The sequence below is a fragment of the Hylobates moloch genome, unplaced genomic scaffold, assembly GCF_009828535.3.
Source record: "Hylobates moloch isolate HMO894 unplaced genomic scaffold, HMol_V3 SCAFFOLD_10, whole genome shotgun sequence".
Taxonomy (NCBI): Eukaryota; Metazoa; Chordata; class Mammalia; order Primates; family Hylobatidae; genus Hylobates; species Hylobates moloch.
The window spans coordinates 108,406,300-108,429,766 of record NW_026652285.1 but is presented as its reverse complement, the minus strand read 5'-3'; the positions used below and the strand labels follow the sequence as shown (position 1 = coordinate 108,429,766).

Here is a 23,467-nt window from a genome sequence, read left to right as displayed (position 1 = left end):
CCCTTGGCTTCGCTCGCCCCCTGGTGGCCGGCGAGCCTCCTCCCTTGCACTCCCTCCACCCTTAGAGGCACCCCCCAAGTCACTGGGTGAGGGGCTCGTTTTTATATTGGAGGGAAATGCGTCCAACAGGAATTTGATCATTTTCACGTGGACGATTCAGTGGCATTTTGTACATTCATGCTGTGCAACCGGCACCTCTGTGTATTCCAGAACTTTCTCATCACCACGCCACAAAGGAAAACCTTGGGCCGCTTTTAAGCCTCCAGGCAGGGCAGCCTTTCAAAAGACCCCTCCTCTCTGCTGCCTGTGAAAGGCCACAGGCCTGTGGCTCTGAGCCCCTTGTTCTGGCCACCACCCACCCCAGACCTGCACACAGGACAGTACTTAGGGGCCTGTGGTCTGCCAGCCTGTCTCTCCAGAGAGTGATATTTACATACATGCACGGGTGGTGGGGGCAAGAGGGTGGCGAATTGAGGGATGGGAGGGGGACCCCACCCGCTTGTGCCAGGGGTCAGTGGCCAGCCCAATGTCCACACTGTCTGGCTCAGTCCCCACAGTGGCGTTGCCACTCCCGGGTCACAGCATGGTCAGTGGCAGAGCAGGGGATGGGACCCAGGCCACCTCGCCTGGGCCGCGGTAATTCAGCCTGTGGGCCGGGCCGGGCCGGGTCTGCCCGCCGCGTCCGTGCCCACGCACCTGTCGGCCAGCTCCTGGGCGATGAGCAGGTGCCGCAGGTGGTACTCGGCCGCGCGCTCATAGTCCTGCAGCAGCGTGTAGGTGTTGCCCAGGCTGTAGCAGGCCTGCGCCTCCACTGCCTGGTCCCTGAGCTGCCGAGACAGTTGCAGCGTCTTCCTGTGCAGAGTGGCAGGGTCAGCCCCCAGGAGGAGGGTTCCAGGGTGAGGGGTGGAAGGTAAGAATGGGGACGCAGTCTGCCCGATGGTCCCCTGCCCCGGAATCCCTCTGGGGCCGCTCTGGGGTCCAGCTTCATCCCCACCCCCACATGGCCATAGAGCCAGACTGTTGGCCCCAGGGGGACGGGGGGTCCTGCCAGGCTCTGGCAAGTCGCCTGACCACCCTGAGCTGCCACTCCTCCCCAGAGGACCTGAGACTGCTGTGCCCACTGCTCAGGCTGAGATGGGGTTAAGTTTAGGGCTGGGTACAGGACCCTGTGCTAACAGCTGGGCTCCACCCAGCAGGCACTGCTCTGTGGCTCAGGCCAGGAGGCAGACGGCCCAGACCTCCCATAAGCCGGCTCCCCCACCGCCTGCCTCCCCATGAGCTTTGCCCGTCTGCCCTTCCCAGGGCAGCCTAGAACCCCACCTTGGCTTCTGAGGAGGGGAGGGGAGGCAGTCGGATTCCCAGCTTGGGGCCGGCACCTCCTTGACGTGGCATCCCGCTCCCCCTGGCCAGCTGTCTCCCTGAGAGATTGTGGGGACCACCTACTTGTAGTACTCAGCGGCCACGTCAAAGCGCCCCAGGAAGACGTGGGCATTCCCCAGGTTGCTGTAGGCCCTCCTCTCGGCTGCCTTGTCTCCAAACTCCTTAGCAATGGCCAGGCGCTACGGAGACAGACGGGAGGCCAGGTGGTCATGGCGCAGCCCCGGGGCCTGACGTGGTTGGACGGGGCTGCCTCCCCTGCCCAGGTGGCCAGCCAGAGATCTTTGTGTCCGGGTGAGCAGCTAGGAGCTGCAGGACCAAGTGCAGATGAGGCCAGGGCTCGGTGGGGTGCACCTGCTGTTGGGCCACAGCACTGCGCCCTGCGACCGCCAGGCGGGTGGCTCAGCCCTGCCCCTGCAGCAGCCCGGCCCCTCCACCCTGTCACCCTGCCCCGCTCACCTCCTTGTGGAAGGTCGTGGCCTCTGTGAAGTTCCCCAGCAAATAGTGGGTGTTGCCCAGGTTGCCGTAGGCCCTGCCCTGTGCCGCACGGTCGCCCAGCTCCTTCACCAGGGACAGGTTCCTCCTGGGGGCCAAGTGCCTCTGAGCCGTGTCCCTCCCAGCCCATGTCCTCACCCACCCCAGGCTAGAAGAGCTGAGCAGCGGCCTCCATGCGGCTCTCAGGGCCGTGCCCTGGAAAGAGGGTGGCTAGGGTGGGCTCCAGTGTCCTTGAGCTCTGAGACCTGGGGCTTGGTCATGTCCCCCCAGTCCCTGACAGGGGCAAGCTCAGGGGAGGGAGCCTGCAGCTGAGAAAGGGGGTGGGCGGGCCTGGCCGTCACTGCCCTGGGAGCTGTCGGGAGGTGTGGGGCTGGGGTCGGAGGTCTGGAAGTGTCTGTGGAGCTCAGAAATGCACAGACCAGCCCCGGTCCCCGGGCTGGCCCTGCCCCACTCACTCGTAGAACTCGGAGGCCTTGCACAGGGTCTCTCGGACATCAGGCGGCAGGTGCCCAGGGTCCTGCGCGGCGTTCGCGGCGTTCCAGGACAGCTGCTTGCCCTTGGCGTGGTACACGTTCCCGATGTTGTAGAGGGCCCTCGCCTCCCCGACCTGCGGGCAGCATGGAGGGTTGGGGGCGTGCCTCCACGGACCCCCACAGGATGTGCAGAGCCGGCGCCCTGGTGTCCTCACTGTCCCAGCCCTCGACAGTGAGGGCCTTGGGGGCTCCCACTGAGTCACAGACACTAGAGCAGGGGCGGAGGCCTGAGGATGGCACACCCGGGAAGCCAGCCTCCGCCCTCCCTCGCCATCCCTCCCTCCTCTGCTGATTGGCGTGGCCAGGGTGCCAGGTCCTCAGCTCTGTCCTCTGACGCCCGAGGCTGAGAGCTCCAGCTGGGACCAGACGCTGTGGCCTCAAGCCCCCTCGGCCACCTCCAGCTGCGTGACGGCGGGTAAGTCACATAGTCACGTACCCCCAGCCTCGGTTTTCTCACCTCACAGGGCCACGGAGGGAGGTCAGCAAAGCCATTGAAATCGGCCTCCCACCGCCGCAGCCCAGAGCCACCCCCTGCCTCCCGCTGGCCCCCCCAGGGAGTGAGTGACTGGGGGTGTGGACAGATTCGGGGGGAGGTCACCGAGAGGGGCGGGAGAACTGAGGGTGGAAGATGGGGGCCTGGGCTGCAGTGTCAGCATGGGCTGGGGGTGCCTGTTTTGGGGGCCCGCACTCTCCCAAGTCACTCGGGATCTAGGGGACCGACCTCCCTGTCATCCCTCCCATGAAGAGCTGGATGAGTGGTGTGTCACCCGCCCGCCCCTACCCGGGATCTGGACGCAGGCTGGTGTAGGGGTGGGAGGCACCCAGCCCCGGACCAAGCCCCCACCTTGTCTCCCTGCTCTTGGGCGATGCTCAGATGCCGCTGGCAGCAGACGGCAGCCTCGTCAAAGCGCCCCAGGACCTTGAGTGTGTTTCCCAGGTTTCCACTGGCCTTGGCCTCCCCCATGCGGTCACCGATGGTCCTGGATGGCAGGGAGGAGTGAGGAGTCAGGCTGAGGACTGGTCAGGCCTCTGGGCCTGGGGGGAGGCTGAGCATGGGGTGGGGTAGCTGGGCCTCAGGGACCAGCGTGGAGTGGACGGGAGCATGCATCCCCTGAGGCCATGCTGGGCCGGGGCCCACAGGCTGGGCAAGGGAGGCCGGAGGGCAGCCCTGGGTGTGGGCTCTGCTGGGCTGGGTCTGGGGCACAGGCTCCTGCCCATCACCACACAGGCTGCAGAGGTGCCAGGAGCTACACACAGGACCTCAGGCCTGGGCCTGGGGCAGGGGGCTGGGGTCTGCAGCTGTTAGGGTCCGGGGAGGACTTGGGGAGCCTGATGGTGGAGAACTAACTTCCTGCTAACTCATTCAGAGGACATTTGGAGAACTAACTTCCTGCTAATTCATTCACCAGACACTGGGCTGGGTGCTGAGGAGCAGGTGTGAGCTCACTGGCCAGTGTGGGAGGGTTGCTTCAAGAAGCTCTGCCCTGCTGAGAGGTGAGGGCAGCTGCAGGGCTGAGGAGGAGGGCACTGGGCGGGGCTGAGGCAATGGAAACGTGCTCCTGTGAGGCACGGCCTGGGGGCTGGACTCGACTGGAGACCCCAAGACCCCAAGGGGCAGCGGGGAGTGGGTTGGGGAGACTGGGGAGTGGATGACGCCGGGCAGGAAGGAGGCTGTGAGTGGGAGCTTGGGGTCCATGGGAAAGCAGGGACAGCCCCCAGGGCAGGACCACACCTCATTGAGCAGTGGCCGGGAGTGGGCCCGGGGCTCGGGGCCTGGGCCCAGGGAAAGGATGGGGCTCTGAGCCACACAGGATCACAGTCGGGCCACACACAGTCACGCGTGCTCACGCACAGCACACGGGTCACAGCCCAGGCTCTCACACGCAGACACACAGACCCACTCACGCCTGTCAGCTGAAACCCAGCTCCCTGCCGGGGTCCCGGAGCCCTGGCTGCCCTCCAGGTGAGGGCTTCCCGGCTGGGTTCCCTTAGACCCTGCTTGCCCTGTCCCCCTCCTCAAACTGTAACTGCTGAGGACAGGAAGCGTCCACCTGCCAGCAGGGCCGCCCCACTCACCGCGCCAGCAGGAGGTCATGCTTGTGGTACTCCAGCGCCCGGCCATGCTCCTTCAGGTAGAAGTAGGCGTTGCCCAGCTGGCTGTAGATGGCACTCAGTGTCTTCAGGTCCTCGGTGCCCACCTGCACAGCGGCCTCAAAGAAGGCCACACCTGCCTTGAAGTCGCCCGCCTTGCACAGACGCTCGCCCTCCAGCGCCAGCTCCAGGCACGATGCCTCCATCCTGTGCAGAGGAACTCGGTGTCATGGCCCACCCCTGGCAAAGTCGCCCCAGGGCCGGAGCACCTCTGTGGCTTCACTACAGACGACGCCCCTGGGTGGGCTAGGGCCCACGCCACATCTGTGCTCACAGACCTAAGTGTCTCTTTGGGATACAGGCCCGGAAGCACATGTGGGGCCCAGGGGGGCCCCAGCCAGCACACCTCTGCCAGCACCTCCTGTCCACCCCTTGTGCGGCCAAGGTCAGGAACGCCACTGGGGCAAAGGTGTGACTTTGTGACCCCGGCAAGACCCTCAGGCCCAGGGGCGGGTGCTGGAGGGGGTGTGGCCCCCATACCCTGCCTTTACCCAAATCCCAGAGGTACGTGCTGCAGGGGCCAGGCACCCTTGCCATCCTCCTGAGCGACTACAGCTGCTGGGAGAGGCCTCCCAACTCCCACCAAGAACAGCTGAGGCTCCCAGACGGTAGTGGGGGCTGGTGAAGGCCACATGGGGGTCAGGTGGGGAGGGGATCTGATCTCAGCTCCTCCCCCACCCCCAACCTCTCCCAGCTGGGGCCTGGGGATTCAGTCAGCCTCCAAGCCTCCAGGGAAGACCAGTGCTGTGGAGGTGTGGCTGAGGGTTAGCCAGTCCCAGCCCCTCTCCTCCTGGTCCCCCGCCCACAGAGCTAAGTGCTCGCCGCTGCCTGCCAGGACTGGCCTGAGAACTCACTGTTCCCACGTGCTGCCTGCCACCCCCAGCGCTGCTGTGGGAAGATGCGGATGGCGCCCCATCCCAAGATGAACTTCGCCCTGTGAGTGGCACCTAACCCCAAGGGCCAGGCCCTCTTCTGAACACCAACGCCCTGGCTGGCCCTGGTCCCCCACCTTCGAGAAGGGACTTCAGAGAAGAAACCCCTCACCCTGGGCCCTGCACAACCCCCAAGGACCCCGTGCGTCAGCTGCCACCCTAGCCCTGCTCACCAAGGGACCCTCACCCTGGGCCTTGGGGAGCTGCCCTCGGCACTCAGCTGCCGGGAAGGAGTGTGGGGTCCCTCCATGGCTGCCCGGCTCCGCACCTCCCTGCTGCCTGCTCTGGGGCCTGGTGTCCTTCCCCATCCTACTCTTACAGGTCACATGGGCCTCAGGCTGCTGCGCTGCCCTGGGTGGAGGGTTGTGGGGGGAGGACACACCCAGCAGATGCCATGGGGTGCCCAGTGTGAGCAGGCAGGCCCCCATCTACAGGGTGCCCCCGGAAAGCCACAAAAGACTCAGCAAGGGCACAGCCTGGGGAGCCCCAGGAGGACAGACACAGCTGGAGCCCAGGAGGGACCTGATTTCAGAGAAGTGGGGGAAGGGTTCAGCCTCGGCTGCTTGCAGGCCGGCCCCATCATTCCTGTTTGCTTTCTGTTGCTTCCATTTTTCGTTTTTAAAACTTATGTTACTATTATTATTTTTTAGAGACACGGTCTTGCTGTGTTGCCCGGGCTGGAGTGCAGTGGTGCGATCTCAGCTCACTGCAGCCTCCGTCTCCCAGGATCAAGCCATCCTTCTGCCTCAGCCTCCCAAGTATCTGGGACTTCAGGTTTGCACCATCATGCCCAGCTCATTTTTTGTTTTTTTGGTAGAGACGGGGGTCTCACTATGTTGCCCAGGCTGGTCTCAAACTCCTGAGCTCAAGCCATCCTCTCACCTCAGGGCCAGGGCCTCCCACCCACTACCTGCCAGGCACCTCACAGCCACCTCACCCATCCCTCTGGGAATGGCCATCCGGATGCCACGTGGGTCACAGGAGCCCACCATCGCCATGGCAACCAGCCAAGCCCCATCCTGTGGCCAACGCCATGCAAGAGGCTTCCTAATTAAAGCCCACTTGCCCCACCCAGCCGTTTGTCAAGTGGTCTCACTCGGTTTACTGTCCCCTCCTTCCAGGCAACATCGGAGGAGAGGGGCTTCAGGCCTGAGGCCTGGGTGTCTGCGGAGCCCAGACGCTGCTGCTCCGAAGATCTGATTATGGGAGCTGCCTCCCGCCTCCCTTCCGGCCGGACACCTGGCATCTGAGGCTCAAGGCGAAGGAGGCTTCTGGCCTGGGAAGGGCCTGGGCCTAAAAGTCGGGGATGGGTGCTCGGATGGGCCTCTGTCATTCTGCACCTCCAATCTGGGATCCAGGCAATGCAGCCAGCCACCTGCAGCTGCACCAGGTAGGGTGTCCCCTCCACTCGTCCCAAGACAGCCTCCAACCACACCCTGGCACCCACACCCACGTGACGACCCCACCCGCTGCCCACCGCACCTCTTCCTTTGCAGGTTTCGCATCTTCTGCACGTAGAGCCACAGCTCCAGGCCCACGGGCAGCAGCAGCGGGCGGGGGCGGGGGGCGCCATACACCACCTTGCACACAGCCTTCTCCGCCAAGCTCAGGGCCAGAGGCGGGCCCTCCACAGCAGGAGATGGCATCGCCAGGCCCCAGGCCCTCCTCCCCCAAGCCAGCCCTCGCCCCACCATGGCCACGGGTCCTGGGGGGTGAGCTGGCCTCAGGCTTCCCTGCCCTCTGACCTCCAGGGATGGTGGGTTTAAAGCTCGGCAGGGGACCGCCAGCCCTCCAGCAGGTGCTCAGGGGCCTCCCCAAGCCCTGGTGTGGATCAAGGGATCAAGGACAGCTCAGAGGCTGGGTCAGCCTCGTCAGCAGCGGGGCGGGGAGCCCTGGGGTAATCCCGTCCAACGTGCTCCTCCGGGGACTGGGACCAGCGGCATTGCCCTTCCGTCAGTCACCCGCCAACTCCTCTGTAAACGTTTATCCAGTTCCCAGCGGAGGCTGCTCTGCCCCAGGACTGGGCTCCCTCGGTAGCGCCAGGCACGTTCGTGAATGGAAAGAGGAATGGCGTCCAGAGTGTGTGAGTGCCCCCAGCACAGCACCTCTTCCCCCAGGCCTGGCCCAGGGCTGGGCAAAGCTGGAATTCCGCGCAGTGGTGGCCCCTGGCCACCTCCCGGTTCTCCAGGTCCCTGTGCCTCCTCTGCTCCACCCCGATCCCACCCAGCCCCCTCCCCAGCCTCCCTGACACCAGCCCACGGTGCCAGCATGGGGCAGCGGGGGTGGGCTCAGACTCCTCACCATGCCAGCCCCACGTCCGCCAGGCCCTCTGTGCTCTCCCTCACCTGACTGGCCAAGGTGCGAACAGGGGCCCAGGTCTAAAGGGGTCAGGGCCACTCGGGGCCTGGGGGATGCCGCTCCCCAGGTCGTGGGGCTTGGGAGGCATGGACCACGCTCCCCTAGCCTGGCTCCTTTCCTCAAACTTCCCAAGCCCCCGGTGTCCTTCTCAGCTGGGCTCCCAGCTTCTCCAGCCAGCTGTGGCCCATGAGGAGGCTGGAACCCGACAGAGGCGGGGGATTGGGGGGGCGGGCCTGATCCCTGAGACGGCCACGGGGTCTGAGCAGAGGCAGGAATCCAAGGACAGGTGGGGGTCTTCAGGTCCTGGGCTCTCTTCTCCCTACCTTGAGGCCTTGTGGGCTCAGGGGTCCTACTCAGGCCGGGCCATTTGTCCACCTTCAGGACAGCTTGGCCAAAGGGTGGGGCAGGACGTAGAATGGCTCCCCCTTGCCCAGTCCCCGTCAACAGACTGAACCCCCCAAACCCTCCATGGAGGCTGGGGTGCCCACCACCAAGGCCAGCTCCCAAGCCAGCACGGCAACTTCCACTACCTCCGGCCATCCGAACACCGTGTCCCTCAGTTCCAGCCCTGCTATCAGAATTGGCACCTGCCCCTCCCCAAGGCCATCACCTACACGCTGGCCCCTGAGCAGATGCTCAAGAGACCCTGCTCATAGCTGGCTCTATCTGCCCCGTCCCCCACAGCCAGACACCCCCAGGGAAAACCACACTGGCTCCCCTTCAGTGGCCAGGGGAGGGGAGAGAGTGACGGGCAGGACCGGGCTGGGAGCACAGCGGGAGCTGGAATCACTGGAGAGGGGACTGAAGGTCACCCAGCTGTAGGAAACACCTGGGGTCAGGCTTGCCAGGAATTCCTAGGGCCCGTCGCTGCCCAGCGGCCCACCAGGGATGGTGCCCAGGACGGGGACAGGGGAGGAAGGATGGAGTGAGGGTGGGGGGTAGCATGGCCATGTGGCCAGAGAGGTTGCAGGGGGGCCCAGTCCACACCCGAGGACGTCCTGTTTGGGAGCTGGTGGCTGCTGCTTGGAGGGCACCTCCAACAGAGTCACCCCAAGGTGGGTTGCTCTACTGCCCCCTCCCCGTCCCAGCCCCGGGGAGCACTCAGCTGGCCTTAATGCAGCTGGGAGGCCAGGAGAGGACCACCCAGGGTTTCCCCACTTTCCAGGGCCTTCTCAGCCACTGGCCCGTCCCCGCCAGGCCTCTTCACCCCAAAGCCCTGCTCTGAGCCAGGGAGCCCCTGGCAAGTGGGCCAGAGTTCTGAGCATTAACTGTTCCCACCGACCCAGCACCCAGGGCCCCGTCCCAGCGACCCAGCACCCAGGGCCCCGTCCCACCGACCCAGCACCCAGGGCCCCGTCCCACCGACCCAGCACCCAGGCCCCCGTCCCACCGACCCAGCACCCAGGCCCTGTCCCACCGACCCAGCACCCAGGGCCCTCAGGGTACCTGGTGGGCTCATGAGCACATTCATGGGCCTCACTCTCAGTGTGTTTTCCGGGCAAAGTTCCCCATTTTAAAAGCTGGAACTCCTCTCTCCAAGAAGGAATGTCAGTGTGGGAAGTGGGTAGACGGGGCAGAGGAGACCTTGGGCCAACCCGGAGCCCCATCCACATTGAGGGACCCCCAGTACAGCCACGCGAGTGCCCAAACGGATTCCGCCCACCTCCAGGGCATCCATGTGCCCACCGCCCATGCCAGCAGGTGGGCTGCCCCCAGCACGCCGGTTTCAGGAGATAGGAGACTTTTCCATGTCTTGCTCTCCAGCCCCAGCATGACAGCAAAAGGCCCTCCCGTCCGGCCCACAGCTTCTACTGGCCCAGGACACCTCTAGGCATCCATGCCCACCCCCTCTGAAGCCAGCTCCGACCAGGAACCGCCTGCCCAAACCGGGCTGTGGCCACGCAGTGGAGTCCAGACTCCCGGGGGGCATCACAGGCCCTGCTGGAGGGCTTGGCGTGCTTCCCCCAAGTCTGGGCCTGACTCAACCCGGGAGCTCAACTGGACTCCCTGCTTAGGGGGATGCAAGGCTGGGTCTGGGGTCTCTCTGAGTGGTCCCTCTGAGCACTGCCCCTGCCCAGGGCTGGCTCCTGTCTGGCATGTCCCCAGGGGACCCCAGGCTTCTAGCTGGAGCCCGGAGAACGCCCAACTCTGTGGTCAGCTGTGCAGGGCTCACCCAAGGTTAAGGTCTTGGACACCAGTCTCTCACAGCTCCACACACACACTCTCTCACAGTCACACACTCACACTCAAACTCACTGCAGCCAAGGCTGCTATCCATCCACCTCACAGCACAGCCGCCCTGGAGCACATGCGGCCCTGCACAGCCGATCAGATCAGCGAAGGAAACCCTTGAAAATCCTTTAGGGCAGGCCCCTGGCAGCAGCTGCCAGCAAAACCACCCTCACGCCCCTCCCCTGCGTGGGGCCCAGGAGCCAGGCTAGGGGCTCAGCACTCCATCCAGGATAGCACAATGGGGCTGTGTCTGGGACCAGAGCAGAGAGCAGACCGGAGGCAGCAAGGCCTCTGTCCGCTGCTGCTGCCACCAGTGCCTCATTTCGGGTGCCCCAGGCAGAGGCTTGCTGCTTGGCTGGGGCCAGAGAATCCTTGGGGGCCAGGCTAGGCGCCCCCAGGGGTCAGCTGCTGGGACCCCTATCAGAGAGGTCACCAGGTTTTAGGGATGTCCAGAGGACAATAGTGTCCCTCACTCTGGGGAGCCAGGCCTGCCTCTGACGGCTGCCACCCATTCGCAAGCCCCTGCCTGGACCTCACGCTCGTGTGGCTCTGCCTGAGGCCTGGCACCACCCAGCCTTGCTTGGGGCACCAGGCACCTGCCCGGCTGGGCCCAGGGCACCCCCTGGGGGGACACTGGGAGTCACCAGGCAGGCATGCCACCTGGGGCAGGGCCACCCTGTCATCCCCAAAGGCGTGGGGCACAGAGCCCAGTCACTGGGATCACCCAGGAATGTGCCCGGAGGGCAGATGCCTTTTCAGGCAGGTACACACCCACCTGGCTGGCTCCTTTCCGACCCAGCTGGATCCCACTGGGCTCATGGAGGGCTGGTGAGGGGCAGAGCCCCATCCATAGCAGCCAGGTCTCTTTGGCCATGATGCCCCTGAGTGCTCCGGGCATGGCAGGGCCAGGTTTGGGAGGGAAGCACCCCATGGTGCCCCTGCCAGGTGCCAGGGGAGTGAGGCTGGAGAAGCTGCCCGCCCCGCCTCCAGCCCCCCAGCCCCCCAGCCCCCCCCCCCCTTCCCCTTGGCTTGGGGGAAAGAGGGCTTCAGAGGACGCCCACGCGGGCACACGCTGGCCCGCCGGGCTGGGCTCGGCCTGGAGGGAGGGGCGCATCCTCAGCCACGCTGCGCGCCCGCCAGAGCTGCCTTTGTTCCCAGCTGCAGCCTCCCCCGCGTCCCGGCCCGGCTGGGTCCGGTCTCAGCTCCAACCCCAGCCCCGGCCCAGCCCGTCCTACCTGGAGTAGAGGCGCCTGGCAGCCGGACCCGGGAGCTCGTCGGCCGCGGGCGGGGCCGGGCCCGCCATGGGTTGGGGACGCGGGAGCGGGAGCGGGAGCCGGAGCCGGGAGCGCCCCCCGCGCCGTGGCCGTCCGCCCCCTGCCCGCCCTGCTGCCGGCCCTGCTGTCTGCCCTGCTGTCCGCCTGTCCGTCCGCGCCTCGTTCGCCCGTCCTCCCCCGGGGAGGCGCCGAGGAAGTGATGTGCGCGGGGCGCCGCCGCCCCTCCCGCCGCCGTGGCCGTGATGTCACCGCCGCCCGCGCGGGGAGGGGGCGCGGACCGGGCGGCCACCGCCGCGTGCCTCCCTCCGCGGGGGGCGGGGCGGACGTTGGGGGAGGGGCGCCGCGAGGCCGACAGTCCCCGGGGAAGGGTTGGGGGGTGTGGGCCCCAGCCCACCCCACCCCAAGGAATGCGGGGGAGAGGCCCTGGGCCTGGCCTTGCTGCTGGTCCCCTGGGGACTTCTGAGGGCCCGCGGGGGTCCCTGGGTCACAGTGCAGCCGCACTGGCCTCTGGGCTCCTTTCATCCACAGGCCACCTGGTGAGCCCCGTAGCCTCGCCCACGTTGGGAGGGGCTGCTGAGGCCTCCTTGCCTTTCTTGGGGGGCGCCCTACGCCTCGGGGGTCCTACCTTCCTCTTCTGTGCAGCCCCAACATGACTTTGCCCCCTTCTCCAAACTTCTGCCTCGGGCCATGGGGTGCAGACTGTGGGGATGCTGTCTGCCTGCTTTAGAGAAACCTGGGGCACTGATGACAAATACAGGCTCTGCTTGGCCCGTGGGACGGCTGGTAAGTCCCCCGCCTCTGAGACCCTGGGTGGCCACATCCCCCTCCCAAGCTCCCCTGGAATGGGGACGCAGCCTGCCCATTCCTTCCTCCCGGGCACTGTGCAGGCTTAGGGAGGATGCAGGTAGCACAGTAGGCTGTGCCCACCCGGGGTCCCGGGACCCCAGCCCCTACCGCCTCCTCCTCTTCTGAGTTCCTGGAGCCCTGTGGGCCTATGTGGTGTGACGTGGCTTCCCCTCCACCTACCCTCAGCTCCTGATGGCTTGGGGGTCCTCCGCAGCCAGCCAGGCCCACAGCCGGCCTCACCTGGTTCTGTCCTGCCCCCGACACCATCCTGGGCCTTCCCGTGGTGTCAGGAGACTCCAGGCCCTTGAAAGGCAGCTGCGACCCCGGGTATGACAAGTCCAGGAGCAGGAAATGGGCTGCATTCCTTCGGGGCCCCTCCTTGCACCCCAGCCCCTCCCTGGGAGAGCTGCCCTGAGGTCAGGAAAGTGGCGCCCTGGCCAGACCCTCAGCAGATGCCGCCCACAGGACAGTCAGCGTTTTCAAGCATGGGAAGGAAAATAAACACGAGGTTAAAAAGGGGTCTGTTGGCCCTGGGCTGATTTGTTTTTCCTGTGTAAGGGAGGCAACGGGAATGAGAACCATCTGTGCCCTGGAGCGCAGCGCAAGCTGCCTGCTGGGCCCACGTGCCCTCCCCCAAAGACCACAGCAGCCAGGCAGAGCCTTGCTCCCTTCCAGCCTGGGCCGAGGCTGCTGGCCGGCAGGGGTGGTGGTGTTGGCTGGGGCATCACCCTCCTTTGCCACAGCCCTGGGCCTGGCTGCGGGCAGAGAACAGGCCTTCGATTCAAGCTCCAACCTTCTGGGCCGCCTCCTTTGGTCTTCGGGCACCTGAGCCAGCATCATTGTAAGGGTGGGGGCTGCCGGGGGCCCTGCCTGTGCTGGGCCTCAGCTCAGGCCTCTTTCTCCAGGCGCTGCTGCCATCAGGAGGCCCACAGAGGGTCCACGCCAACACTGTGAGCCCCTTATAGGTCCCTTGGGTTAGTGGTGGGAGGCTGGTGAAGAGAAGTGGGGACAAATGACATTGCACAAATGGTGGAGGGAGGGAGGGATTTGCGGCCTTGTAGCTGTCACTGCTTGGGGAGCTTCTCCTGGTCTCCTTCCTTGATGCAGAGAGCTGGGAGCTTGTGTCCCTGGGCCGGGAGAGCCCCAACATTATATCAGAACTTGTGGGGAAACCTGCATCCCCGAGGGCTCCGGCTTTGTTAGGCCGAGCTGGGCTACGAGGCTGTGTGACCTGGCACAAGTTGCCTTCCCTCTCTGAGCCTCGGTTCTGTCACCTGAGGGTTGCTCATCCTGCAGGGTGTGGAGGGTCAATGAGGCGTGGGGTTTGTGCACACACATGGGGTTTGTCGGTCTTGTCCTGTCCTGACACACATGGGGTTGTGGCTTGTCCTGTCCTGACACACATGGGGTTTGTCGGTCTGTCCTGGCCTGACACACCTGGGGTTTGCTTGTCTTGTCCGTGTCCTGGCACACACGGGGTTTGTCGGTCTTGTCCTGTCCTGGACACACATGGGGTTCTGTGGTCCTGTCTGGCCGACACACATGGGGTTTCTGGTTTTTCTGACACGTCCTGACACATGGGGTTTTGGTGGTCTTGTCCTGTCCTGACACACACATGGGGTTTGTCGGCCTTGTCCTGTCCTGACACACAGTGGGGTTTGTGCGGTGCTTGTCCGTGTGCCTGGCACACAGTGGGGTTTGTGCGGTGTGTGTCCGTGTGCCTGGCACACAGTGGGGTTTGTGCGGTGCTTGTCCGTGTGCCTGGCACACCGTGGGGTTTGTGCGGTGTGTGTCCATGTGCCTGGCACACAGCGAGAGCTGCTGGGGTCGCGTTGCTCTCACAATCGTGCCTGCCCCTACTGGGCCCCTGCAGTGGGTCCTGGCTGGATTGGGGGTACATCCCCACCACACTGCACAGAGGGGTGTCTCCTCCTATCCAGGGACCTGATTCTCCTGTCGAGAAAACCTATGAAGGGGCCCTGGAGATGGAGTGTGACAGGCCAGGTGACAGGTCTGACATGCGGTGTCCACATCCAGAAGGGAGACCCTGGGGGGATGACCCTCCACTGCCACCCCCTCCCATCAGGCTCCAGACACCCTCGAGCCTCCCACCATCCACCTTACCAGATCCCCCCAAGAGCCCGGGAAGCTCGCTCCTCCAGGGGACCAGGAGCACGGCCCCTTCCATCCCTAACGGGCCTGACTCCCAAAGGGGTGTGAGGAAAGAAAGCCATTTCACATCGACTTGTCCTTCTGGCCCCAGGCAGCAGCACAGGGGGCAGGGTGGGCCTCTGCAGACATGTTGGCTCCGTGGTCAGGGAGGTGCCACCTCCCATGTGCCTGGGGAGGGGCTCTCCCAAGCCCCTGCATGGCAGCACCAAGGGGTTGGAGTCAGCCCCAGCACACCCAGGGCCCTGCTCACTGGTGGCCATTGTCAGCGCCACCTCCACCTTCAGGAGCCTGCCACGTGCCTGCCCTCGGTCACTCAGCCCTCCCTGGCACACACCACTTTGTGCACACACCCTGTGTGTAAGTGGTGACAGCAGTGACAGCTCAGGCATCACCTGATCGGGCCAACTCTAAACCTTAGCCCTTCCTTGACCTGTTGCGCTGGAGAAGCCTCTGGGAGGCGACGGTGGGACAGCCACAGGGTTCTTGGCTCAGCCCCCAGGAGTGGGGAGCTAGGGCTCTGGACGGAGGCGGGCACTCGAGGCTAGTGTGGCCCCCTGGGTGAGGGCCAGGCTTGGGAGAGGCAGTCAGGCGGCCCCAAGCCACCCCAGGAACAAAACACCAGCACACGCCTCCACTGGTTTGTCAGGGCTGGGAGCAGTTGGAGTGTTTCTGTGGTGGCTGTGGCAGCCCACGGCCCCAAGACCCTGGCTTCCTTCTGCTCCCACCTCTCCAGGCCCCTTCCCCAACAAGCAGCTACTGCAGGACCCAGTGGGGGCTGGGGCACCAGCAGCTGCCATTACCCATGCTGGGGCCTGATGGTTCCTGACCAGCCTCAACCGTGGATTCCAAGCTGGGGAAGGGAGAAGCAGGCTGGGAGTGGGGAGGGAGACACTGAAGGACACACACACACACACACACACACACACACAACACTCAGCTTCAGCATTGTTTCCCAGTAATCTCACTTAAAAAGAACACTTGGGTTTACCGTGTCCACATAATCTCGTTGCTCTGAGAATGAACTTATTCTTCCTCACAGCTTGGCCATGTGTCCCTCCCCATTGCCCGAGTCCCCTCGTGACAGCATCTCCCACTGCCGTGTTCTCTCCTTGGGGACCTCCAAGTCCCTGGAGTTTGGGGACTGCAGGGTGGGTGGAGGGGCCCACAAGCTCTGCAGGGAGCCAGAAGGAAACGGTCTTTCCACCCCCAGGGCTGAGCACCTCGCTGGGAGATGATGCCCACACCTGGAAATAGCTCAAGGGCCGCGTGAGGCTGCACGACACCCACGCCAGTGTGACACACCTGGCCATGCGGCATTCCCGGCCGACTGCTGGCAGCTGCAGGCTTTGTCAGCCAGGTGATGTCCCCGGGGTCTCTGGGCAGACAGAGCACACAGGAGGCAGCTCACACTCACTCATCGTGGCAAGGCAGGTCGTATGGAACTTCCTTGATCTTCCTCATCTGCGCCCCACCCAGCCTGGCAGACGGTGATGCTGTGAGTGCCAGGGAAACACACACACACACATACACACACACACATGCACACATGTACAGACAGGTGCACACATGCCTGGGAGCGTCTGTGCTGCTCAGCTTCGGAGGGCAGCTCCCCAGGTCCCCCCAGGGGCTGTAGTAGGAGGCGAGTCTTTTAACATCAGCCCAAACCAAACAGGATGAGGAGGGCAAATCGGCTGTCCCCAGTAAATCCTAGGGAGTCCCTCCAAGGCAAACAGAAAATGTATCCCAGCTTTTGCTTTTAGGGGTTTGAGTTGCGAGTTTCCAGTTTGCGGAGTGCGACGGCCGAGTGTGAGTCTGAAACCCTCTGGGGGAGAGAAGCCGCACAGTGCAGGGGTACACATCCCAGCTCCACTCCCCAGCTGTGAGGCCCAGGCGCATTCCGCGTTCCCCGCCCATCTCCACCTCCGAGGGTTGTGGGAGGCTGAGCAGTTAGAACCGTGGCTGGCATATGGAGGGCACTCGGTAAACGTGGCTGTGCTGGGCTGTGGGCCTCGAAGGGGTCTCGCGGGGCTGCTGTACCAGTGACCTTGCACTGGGTGGCCTACAACAACATGTTTCCTCACAGCTCGGGGGACCAGAGCCCAGAATCTGGGGGTCACAGAGGAGGGTCCATGCTCACCCAGGTCAGCTCTGGGGGCTGCAGGCCTTCCTGGGCTGTGGCCGTGTCGCTGCTGTCTCTGCCTCCGTCTCCACGCAGCCTCTCCTCCTCTCCCCAAAGCTCTGGTCTTTGTCTGTTATGAGGACACTCGTCATTGGATTTCGGGCCACCCCAATCTAGGATGGTCTTATGCTGAGGTCCTTAATTACATCCACAAAGACCCCTTCCCCAGATAAGTCCCCACGCACAGTTCCCAGGGGCAGCCTTGGGGGCAGCATCGCCACCCACTCAGTCCTCCGTGCACCCCCTTGTGCTGTCACGTAACTTGGATCAGGTCCACACGTGTGGCTTTGTGGCTTTCCTTTGTCACAGCATGTCACAACTGTTTTCCTGGGTGTCACTGCTGCGGTTTGAATTTGTGTGTCCCCAGCCTTCATATGTTGGAACCTGAGACCCCAGAAGATCGTTATAAGACGTGGGGCCTTTGGAAGGTGATTAAGTCACCAGGGTCCCCATTGAAGCACTTGGGAAACCATCGAGGCCCCCCTCCCCATTGTCCTCTCACCTTCCGCCGGGAGAAGACGCAGCAAGAGGCACCCACTCCCACCGAGGCTGCTGGCACCAAGACCCTGGACTTCCAGCCTCCAGAAGCGTGAGAAATAAATGTCTATTGTGTATCAGTGACCCAGGCTCAGGTATTTTGTTATGGCAGCAGGAATGGACTGAAATGCATCACTGAAAGGTCTTCACGGCCGAGTACAGAGGCTCACGCCTGTAATCCCAGCACTTTGGGAAGTGCTCAGCATTTGAGGCCAGTAGTTTGAGACCAGCATGAGCAACACAAGGAGATACTGTCTCTACGAAAAAAAAAAAAAAAAAACTTTAAAAATTTAGCCAGGCATGATGGCACACGCCCGTGATCCCAGCTACTGGAGAGGCTGAGGCAGAAGGATCGCTTGAGCCCAGGAGTTTGAGGCTGCAGTAAGCTGTGATCCTGCAGAGTCAGATCTTGTCTCAAAAAACAAATTAAAAAGTCTCCTCAAGCATAACGGGGGCCGTATCCAATTCACGCTGTGGATGTGCCACTGCCATTTAGCCAGGTCCTGGCAGGTGGACACCAGGCTGTCCCCTTTCTCCCGTCCCCTTGTTGGGGAGAACACCTGTGTCTCTAGGTGGGCAGGGGCCAGCAGAACCACAGCTCCTGGCCCAGGGCTGATGCACAAACACCATTGAACGCTGAGAGGCCTTTTTTCCGGGAGGGCCCCGTCTGTCTAGAATGTTGGGGAAGTGTGTCTCTCTGGCCATGAGGGACCTGGCTTCTGGGCTCAGCCACCGTGCCTTTGAGGGAAAAGCACGTTTCAGTCATGGCCTGCAGACAGCCTTGGGACTTTCTCCTCCTCTGGTGGAGACTCTGGGCAATGTCACCGAGAGAACGGCCTAGAAATCCTGAGGAATGGCAGGGCTTGGGACATGCAGGGACATGCAGACACAGCAGGGAGGTCCTGGCCTGACCACCAGAGAAAGCATCCAGCCAGCACGAACAGACAGAAAAGCATTCCGTGCTCATGGATAGGAAGAATCAACACTGTGAAAATGGCCATACTGCCCAAAACAATGTATAGGTTCAATACTATTCTTATTAAACTACCATTGGCATTCTTCACAGAATTAGAAAAAAAACTATTTTAAAATTCATATGGAACCAAAATAGAGCTCGTATAGCCAAGACAATCCTAAGCAAAAAGAACAAAGCTGGAGGTACCACACTACCTGACTTCAAACTATACTACAAAGCTACAGTAACCAAAACAGCATGATACTGGCACAAAAACAGACACCTTGACCAATGGAACAGAAAAGAGAACTCAGAAATAAAACCACACATCTACAATATCTGATCTTCAACAAACCTGACAAAAACAAGCAATGGGGAAATTATTGCCTATTTAATAAATGGTGCTGAGAGAACTGACTAGTCATATGCAGAAAACTGAAACTGGATCCTTTCCTTACACCTTACACAAAAAGTAACTCAAGATGGGTTAAATAATAAAATGTAAAACTCAAAACTATAAAAACCCTAGAAGAAAATCTAGGCAATACCATTCAAGACATAGGCACGGGCAAATATTTTATGATGAAATCACCAAAAGCAATTGCAACAAAAGCAAAAATTGACAAATGGGATCTAATTAAACTAAAGAGCTTCTGCACAGCCAAAGAAACTAGCATCAGAGTGAACAGACAACCTACAGAATGGGAGAAAATTTTTGCAATCTATCCATCTGACAAGGCCTGATATCCAGAATCTACAAGGAAGTTAAGCAAATTTACAAGAAAAAAAAAACCTCATTAAAAAGTAGGCAAAGGATATGAATAGGCATTTCTCAAAAGAAGACGTACGCGCGGCCAACAAACACATGAAAAAAAGCTCAACATCACTGATCATTAGAGAAATGCAAATCAAAACCACAATGAGATGCCATCTCATGCCAGTCAGAACGGTGATTATTAAAAAGTCAAGAAACAACAGATGCTGGCAAGGTCGTGGAGAAATAGGAACACTTTTACACTGTTGGTGGGAATGTAAATTAGTTCGACCATTGTGGAAGACAGTGTGGCGATTCCTCAAAGATTTAGAACCAGGAATACCATCTGACCCATGAATCCCATTGCTGGGTATATACCCAAAGGAATATAAATCATTCTATTATAAAGACACATGCACGCGTATGTTCATTGCAGCACTGTTCACAATAGCAAGGACATGGAATCAACCCAAGTGTCCATCAGTGACAGACTGGATAAAGAAAATGTGGTATGTATACACCATGGAATACTATGCAGCCATAAAAAGGAACAAGATCATGTCCTTTGCAGGGATGTGAGGGAGCTGGAAGCCATTATCCTCAGCAGACTAATGCAGGAAGACAGAACCAAATACTGCATGTTCTCACTTATATGGGAGCTGAACAATGAGAACACATGGACACAGGGAGGGGAACAACACACACTGGGGCCGGTCAGGTGAGGGCGGTTGGGGAGAGCATTAGGAAAAATAGCTAATGCATGCAGCGCTTAATGCCTAGGTGATGGGTTGATAGATGCAGCAAACCTATCAGGGCCGGGCCTCATGACCTCATGTAACCTTTGTCACTTCCTTACTCCGAGTTTGCCCACACGGTGGGTGAGGGCTCCAGCTTATGAATTGTGGCACACAAATGTGTATCCATGGCACACATTTACCTGTGTAACAAACCCATCATCCTGCATGTGTATCCTGGAGCTTAAAATTAAATTAAATTAAAAAAAGAAAGGGGGCTGGGTGCGGTGGCTCACACCTGTAATCCCAGCACTTTGGAAGGCCGAGGTGGGTGGATCACCAGAGGTCAGGAGTTTGAGACCAGCCTGGCTAACATGGTAAAACCCCATCTCTACTGAAAATACAAAATAAGCCGGGTGTGGTGGTATGCACCTGTAATCCCAGGTATTCGGGAGGTTGAGGCAGAAGAATCGCTTGAACTAGGGAGGTGGAGGTTGCAATGAGCCGAGATCGCGCCATTGCACTCCAGCCTGGGCAACAGAACACGACTCTGTCTCAAAAAAAAAAAAAAAAAAGAAAGAAAGAAAAAAGAAAGAGTCCAGCCAGGGTGTTGGCTCAGGCCCGGTTCAGCGGCTCACAAGCGGAGGCCTTGGTCCCAAGACAGGAGGAAGGCCCAGTTCCCAGCCCCCAGCCTTCCCCCACTTCACACCCTGCAACCCTGAGCCACTCACTGGGCAGCCAGGTGGGCCAGAGGGGCACATGCCAGTCCTGCAGCAGGCACGGCAGTGCAGGGAGGACAATGCCAGGTGTTGGGACCACTTCACTATGAGGACAGGGCCAGGGAAGGGCAGGGCGGGGGCTGTGCTCAGGTTGGCCTGGGCCTTATGGGGAGCAGGGGGTGGAGGCGACCAGGCACCCTGGGAGCTGAGTGGGTGCTACTCCAGGTGGTCTCAGGAAGCCCCAAGTCTGCCTTGCTGGGCCTCCGAGGCCCATGCTGGGCTCACTGTTGGCAGTGGACATATCCTGCCAGATGGCCGTGGGGTGCAAGGCGGGGCTCCTCCCAGGCCACAGTGCCAGCCTCAGTTGGGTCCCCACCCTGCGCCCACCCTGCGTCTGTCTGATGGACTGTCTGACTGTGATGACACTGAATTAGCGCACCCCCACCTGGCGCCACCCACCCTCGCAGAGTCTCTCCCCTGAGCCTCTGCTGAGCGGCTTCCACCCTGGGCCCAGTGACCCGCTACTGGTTGCCATGAAAACCTGCAACCTCTGCAGCAGCCCCTCCCAACTTCTGCAGGCTGCGGGGGCTCCTCTCCCCTGGGCCCAGGGCCTCCAGGGTCAGCCTAACGGGCGTCTGGGGAGGGCAGACTGAGTTTCCTGTGCAGGTGCATCAGCTTTGAGCCCCTTGCATACCCCATTGCGTCAACTCAGGGAGTTTGTTTGCATCTCACACTGTGCGTCACAGAGGTTGGGGGCCAGGGAGGAGACCCGCTGTGGAACTGCACGGCTGGGGAGGAGTGCAGCATGGAGAGGGAGAGGGAGCAGAGCTGGACCGCTTGCTGGGTCCCTGAGAGTTTGCCTGTCTGCCATCATGGCCACTTTGTGGGTGAACTACTGGCCAGCAGGCGTGGCTGATGCCCGGCGGGCTGGACAGTGCCGTGTGCTCGGCTGCTCAGCGTCTCGGCAGATGCTCTCTGGAGGGTACAGACTGTGATACAAAGACCGTGCACTGTTCTGCTCCCAGGAGTTCCCCACACCCCGCACGCCTCTGCCCAGGCCTCCCAGGAGCCCACTCGCACCCCACACACCTCTGCCCAGGCCTCCTTTCCCTGACGGCGCCATCTTTTTCTTGTAGATTCCTAACCAGCCAGAGAGGCCATTTGCCGCTGCCCATGACTCCATTTCTATTCTCCCCTCAGGCTGCTTCCCTTCCCCCACGTGAGGGTGACCGGGGCAATGTCAGAGTCCCCCTGAGGGTGACTGCACCACAGCCTTCCAGAGCCTCCCCAGAGGCACTGGTGTGCAGCTGCACCCATTTCGGTGCTCCCTGAGCCCATCCATCTGTAACCCAAGCCTGGCCAGCTACCCCTCCTCCAGCAGTCCTGGGAGAGCCCCCGAGGGTGGGTGGGCCCTGCAGGACTGGGACTGGGCACCTGCCCACACTGTGGTGCCTTCTGCCTTCCCCATGTCTGTCCTCACGCGTCCATGTCCATTGCACAGCGAACTCTGCTGGGCATGCCACCTTAGGGTTGGGTGGGACTGGCTGTGCCAGCTCACGGTGGGCAGCTCTTGCCACCTCATACCCTGACATGCCTGGCCAGGTGTCTGTCTCCACTGGGGTCCAGTAGCCCAGCAGGACTTGGTTTTCAAAAGCTCTGTGTCTTGGTCTGCGTGGGCTGGTGTAGCAAGTCACCATAGGAAGGTGGCTTAAATGACAGCGCTCATTTCTCACAGCCCTGGGGCTGCCAGCGTGAGGTCAAGGTTCTCTGATTCGGTTTCTGGCGAGGGCTGGGTCCTGACAGAGAGAGAGTCGTCCCTGTGCTGTGTCCTCATGCAGCCTCTCCTGGGGTGGTGAGAGTGAGCTCTCTAGTGTGTGTCCTTCTTAGGACACCAGCCCCATCTGATCAGAGTCTGGCCTTGGGACCTCCTGTCACCTTCGTCACTTCCTTACTCCGACTGCCCACGCAGGGGGTGAAGGCTCCAACCTATGAATTGTGGGACACACATTCACTCCATAGCAGTGCGTGGCTCCCTGCCCTGCTGTAGATGAAAGCCTCGCTCAGAACCCTGGGGCCTGGGCCGAGATTCTCGTGCTGGGCCTTGCCATGAGCCCCTGGCCCCGTTTCCCATTCCTACTGTGGGCAACACCAGCAGGTCTGCCGGCCGCGATGGTCCCGGGAGGGCTCTCTGCTCCTCAGCCTGGGCGTGCCACCGGGTCCTTCCCTGCTGTGTGTCCTCCTCCTGCCACCTGGGACAGGGTCAGAGCATATTCCTCAGTGTGGCTGTGCTGCCTCCCAGAACCCAACAGGCCTCCAGGGTCTGTGCTTCTTTCCTTGCAGCAGGTGGTGCAGAGACAACCATCTGGCTTTCACTTTGGAGCAGAGGCCCAGGATCATCCCAGCAACCGAACAACACCCCGGCCACCAAGCAATACCCCAGCCTCCGAGCAGCACCCCAACCACCAAGCAACACCCTGACCATGGAGCAACACCCCAGCCACCAAGCAATACCCCAGCCTCCGAGCAGCACTCTGACCACCGAGCAACACCCTGACCATGGAGCAACACCCCAGCCACCAAGCGACGCCCCAACCACCGGGTGATGCCCCAACTGCTGAGCAACACCCCGACCTCCGAGGAACATCCTGGCCACTGAGCAACACCCCAACTATCAAACAACACCCCAACCACCACGCAACACCCCAGCCACTGCATAACACCCTGACCACTGAGCAACACCCCAACCTCCAAGCAACACCCCAACCACCGCCCCTCTGCGTACTTTATGGATGAGGTAGGCCTCGGAATCTTTCCGGGTTTTCAACCATCGTGGCACAGTGGATGAGTGCTGGGCACACCGCTGCCGCCCAAGACCGCTGCCCTGTTGGATGCATGTGTATCCCAGAGGCCTTTTCTCACCCAGCCCTTCCCCATGGAATCACAATTAGAGCTCTTAACCTGCAGACCAAGGGTCCAATGTGAGGGCCCCAGCGGCCCCCTCCCCACGTGTCAATCCCAGCCCTCATTTAGAGCCTGGGGTAAGGACCACTGCGAACTGCAGCTTGGGCAGAGCTCCACCAATGACTGCTCCAATGTGGGGGCATGATGACATTCTGGGTCTCTGGGTATCTGTGTCACCCTGACCCCACTGTCCTCAAATGTCCAGCAGTCCCCTATCCCAGTGCAGGTCCTATAGGTCCCTGTGGAGAAGGGCTGGCC

The 23,467-nt window shown here is 61.5% G+C and overlaps 1 protein-coding gene across 1 annotated transcript in view; it reads right to left on the bottom strand.

Moving 5' to 3' along the window:
* GPSM1 (G protein signaling modulator 1) overlaps positions 1-11,673 on the bottom strand; it is a 28,184-nt gene extending 16,511 nt beyond the window's left edge. Inside the window, exons 1-7 of the mRNA XM_032165646.2 lie at positions 11,314-11,673; positions 4,482-4,703; positions 3,250-3,385; positions 2,328-2,479; positions 1,837-1,960; positions 1,444-1,559; positions 697-852 (exon numbers count right to left, since the gene is read on the bottom strand). Of these exons, the coding sequence (XP_032021537.1) occupies positions 697-852; positions 1,444-1,559; positions 1,837-1,960; positions 2,328-2,479; positions 3,250-3,385; positions 4,482-4,703; positions 11,314-11,381 (974 nt within the window). The 5' untranslated portion in view covers positions 11,382-11,673. The remainder of the gene's footprint in view (positions 1-696; positions 853-1,443; positions 1,560-1,836; positions 1,961-2,327; positions 2,480-3,249; positions 3,386-4,481; positions 4,704-11,313) is intronic.
* Positions 11,674-23,467: the final 11,794 nt, after the last annotated feature.